General features: G+C 37.4%; 1 protein-coding gene across 1 annotated transcript; it reads left to right on the top strand.

The window, feature by feature from the left end:
• Positions 1–878: 878 nt before the first annotated feature.
• Positions 879–2,994, top strand: LOC135699262 (uncharacterized). The gene is made up of 3 exons (XM_065219463.1): positions 879–1,409; positions 1,817–2,139; positions 2,368–2,994. Exons 1-3 carry the CDS (start codon positions 1,262–1,264, stop codon positions 2,896–2,898), a joined length of 1,002 nt encoding a protein of 333 aa, XP_065075535.1. The 5' UTR covers positions 879–1,261; the 3' UTR covers positions 2,899–2,994.
• The last annotated feature ends 760 nt before the right edge of the window (positions 2,995–3,754 follow it).

Here is a 3,754-nt window from a genome sequence, read left to right as displayed (position 1 = left end):
CTCATCCTTTCAATTGATCTGACAAATTCTCATCAATTTACATTTATTATCATTTATAAATTATTACCTTATCACCCCCGGCTCAGCCTCGAACTACGAACTTTCATGTTGATAAGCGGCATCCAGTACACTGCACCACATCCTAGATATCGAATGTACTGATTTTTAACTATGACATTTTACATTCACCGCTTATAAGGTCAAAGTAAATCGTATAATTTAAAGTCTACTAGATACTGTTTCACGATTTAATTTGTAATTATATACGAGAAACTTTGTAAATACGTGATATAATATGTACACCTATACGAGGAACTTTCTGTATGCCGCCATTGTTGTTTACATTCGCGTTCGCGTTCGTCTCGTCGTCTGTTTCTCCAAACATTTAGTGTATCATAGTGTCAAAATAACTGCTCGGAATTGCTATTAACTATCGAAATTAACTTCATAACAGTAAGTTTCTCAATAATACAATGAATTATTGTCGGATTGATAAGAATAATATTCAATTTTCCCCAAGATGTTTTCTGTGGTACAGTTCTTTGAGAAGCAGCAGCTGCGTGTGCTAGCGGTTCCTGCTTCGTGGGTACGTGATGGTTACTTAATGTGGCCCAAGCTGTCATCAAACGAAAAACTAGATAAAATGCGGACGAATGGTATTGATTTCCACGGTGCCACAAAGAAAATACCGGCAATTACTTCTCGTAAATACAAAAGCCTGAAAGCAGCAGAAGCAGCCGCCGAAGAGCTTCTTAAACATGACATATCAGACATCGATGCCAAAAGGAAGCTACTAAAGAACTGCAAAACGAAATCAGCTACTTCGCAAAGATCTAGGGATTACAACAAGATAATCGGGAGTATGGCTTCTGGTTTACTATCGCTGATTAAATTTACTTATTATTTTTAATTTCCTAGAAATTACTTCATCGAACACAGCAGTTCAGTTTAGTTCAAACGGGTTGTCATATCAGGAACAAAATCCAGCAGTTCCGGACGTAGGACAGGGTGTATTGTTGCAATCACCACAGAACAATGCTTCCGGGATAGCATCAAGTCGGCCTCAAGAACGACCGTATCAGGAACGAGCTCTTGGAACTCAGGATGAGGTACCGGGTCCATCGGTAAAATCGCTAGGAATGCCATCGCATCCATCTGACTCCGTTGCATCACATCCGTCAAACGCCATTTCAGAAAAGCGAAACAATTCATTCCCGGAAGGTGAAAAAATATAACCCATAAGTAAACGCTTATTAATTTCATGTTTTTAATAGATGCAGATCTGATACCAGCAGACCTGCTTGAACTGACTCATAATCAGGAACAACACCAATCTATTTTCGTAAGTGATGACGGCATCGTCTACATCAATCCATCTACAAATGACTCCGGAGCCATCAACGCACCAGGTATGAAATCAAATGAATTGCCATATTCTGGATCAACAATAAAAAAGGGCCCATCAGCATTTGTAAACAAACGGTTCTAAAGCCCTTTCCTCACAAAGCGAAGACCACCCACACAAACCAACATTATCATCGGATAGGGGAAAGTTTCTCCTAAACGTTTATGGTGTCGGTTTGCGTAGGTGATCTTCGCTTTGAGAGGAAAGGGCTTTAGAACGGTTTGTTTACAAATATTGATGGGCCCTTTTCTATTGTTAATCCAGGTTTATCGTCTATGGTTCCATGCTACTTCGTCGTATGATGCCTATGCCCACAGTATTAGTTTATTTGTATAAATGACGTACGACGAAGTGATATGTCACCCCATATTCCTAACTTGAATAGGCCCTTAACCATTTACATGCTTTTAGGAAATATGATTTCGCGCGATGAATTTAAACTCGAGATAGAATCGGTGAAATCTGAAATGGCCAAATTGAAGACAGAAATGGAACAAATGAAGTATGATATAATCGATTCAATCAACACAGGTGTTCGACAAGCAGTAGAAGATTGTTTCGAGAAAAATCTTCCTCGTTTTGTCACAATGTTGGATATGACCAATAGGGTTGAAGGGCCTACACCACATGTACAGGAAGGAAAGTCAGTTGAGGAGCACAACCTCATTAACGATGAGAAAGATGTAATGAATTTCAACAAACTTTTAGCGAACGTAGATGTATTCAACGATTACGTAAGTTTAACTTATATATTGAAATAATTTTTCGGCTTTTATTTAATGTTGCGTTAAAAAGATCAATATATTGCCATGCATCTTGCCACTTCAAAGAAAATGTTTCAACGCGGTTATCAAATAATCTGACGACATATATTAATTTTTCTCTGAATAAGCAATGTTTCCAGAACAATATCCAACGCAACATATCTATCAGAGAGGTCTAAATCAAAACGTATCTTACAGGTCAAATATTTCTCAAAAATAATTGCTCCAGATACCTACTCGGAAAGAGGCGATTCGGCATGTTACTTAATCGTAGACTGTTTGTTCACCCGAGCATTTTGGAACAACTTTACCTGGACAGGCATCAACAGAGGAAATAAATCAAAACGGGGTTTCCGTGAATTCGCTAATGTCCTTCAACTGCTTCTGAAAATAGTTCGCGTTGGTGACCCATTTTACACGATTAAAAAACTGGAGTCTTTCTGTAAGGACAAACTTTTCCGTTACTCTAAAGCACGATCCACAAGTAAGCAGCTTCGGAAGCCTACATGCCGCCAAAAACGGGATAAAAAAGCCAATGATGATGAAAATGAAGCTGAAGATGTCAATGGCAAGGATGATGACGAGGATAGTGTACAAACCGATAATGCCACCACTGATTCTAATGAAGATGGGTCGGATGATGTTGAGGATAAACCTGAACCGGCTGAAACTTCAATGAGCACCGCTGAAGATGAGTCGCAAGAGTTTGCTGGATTCGCTGATGTTTAAATTTATTATTCGTATTTCGACGGATATTTTTTGGTTAAACATGTTAAGTCACTTGCTTACTTTTATTGTTATTGTTATTTTTACGATGAATCAGAATAAGACAAAAAACAAAGATATTCAAAATAAAATGTGGACTGAATGACCGACCATAATTTCAATTTTTATTTTACAGTATGAATGAGAGGTACAAATACAATTTCGCTTTTTCTTCGAATAGCAACTAATTTGCACATTATACAATCTAAATCGTAATCGTGCTCTTTAGAATAATTGTTTTTCTCTTCTCTGGCAGCAAAAATATGAATAAATGATGATTTAAATGGTTTACTGAAAAAGTCATATTTAAGAAGTATGGAACGACCTTGAATTTTCCAGCCTGAATTGTTTGGTATAGCATTTTCCATGCACAGTATTGTAAGATCTTTGGTAAGAATCCATTTATCTTCGAAGTTAGTGCTCAAAGTAAAATCTGTTAGAGTTATTGTCACCTTCGTTTCTGTTTTTTCGACTGACCGGATGGTTCTAGTACTCACTTGACATGCATTTCTAATACTTTTCGAGGCCTCTTTACTAAGTTCAGTTAAACGGTTTGCAATTTGGTTTAAAGGTAGCGGTCCAGTATGAAGCAATTTTTTGAGTGAATGAAGATAATTTTCAAATGGGTAAGCAGATAGGGTAGATAACGGTCCAAACCTCTCTACTTCATCCACTACATGACAGAGATTATGAACGTTACTAGTGATATATTCTATACCATAGAAATCCTTATAATCTTTTACAAAATCGTTGAACAGTTCCCTTGCAACCGGAAGGAAGCTTTTATACATTTCAACAGAACAAATTCTAACGGCACAAA

The sequence above is a fragment of the Ochlerotatus camptorhynchus genome, unplaced genomic scaffold (assembly GCF_037179485.1).
Source record: "Ochlerotatus camptorhynchus isolate MF236.1 unplaced genomic scaffold, CSIRO-AGI_Acam_v1.1 ptg000105l, whole genome shotgun sequence".
Lineage (NCBI taxonomy): Eukaryota > Metazoa > Arthropoda > Insecta > Diptera > Culicidae > Ochlerotatus > Ochlerotatus camptorhynchus.
The sequence above is the reverse complement of the archived record's forward strand: the minus strand, read 5'-3'. Positions and strand labels throughout refer to the sequence as shown.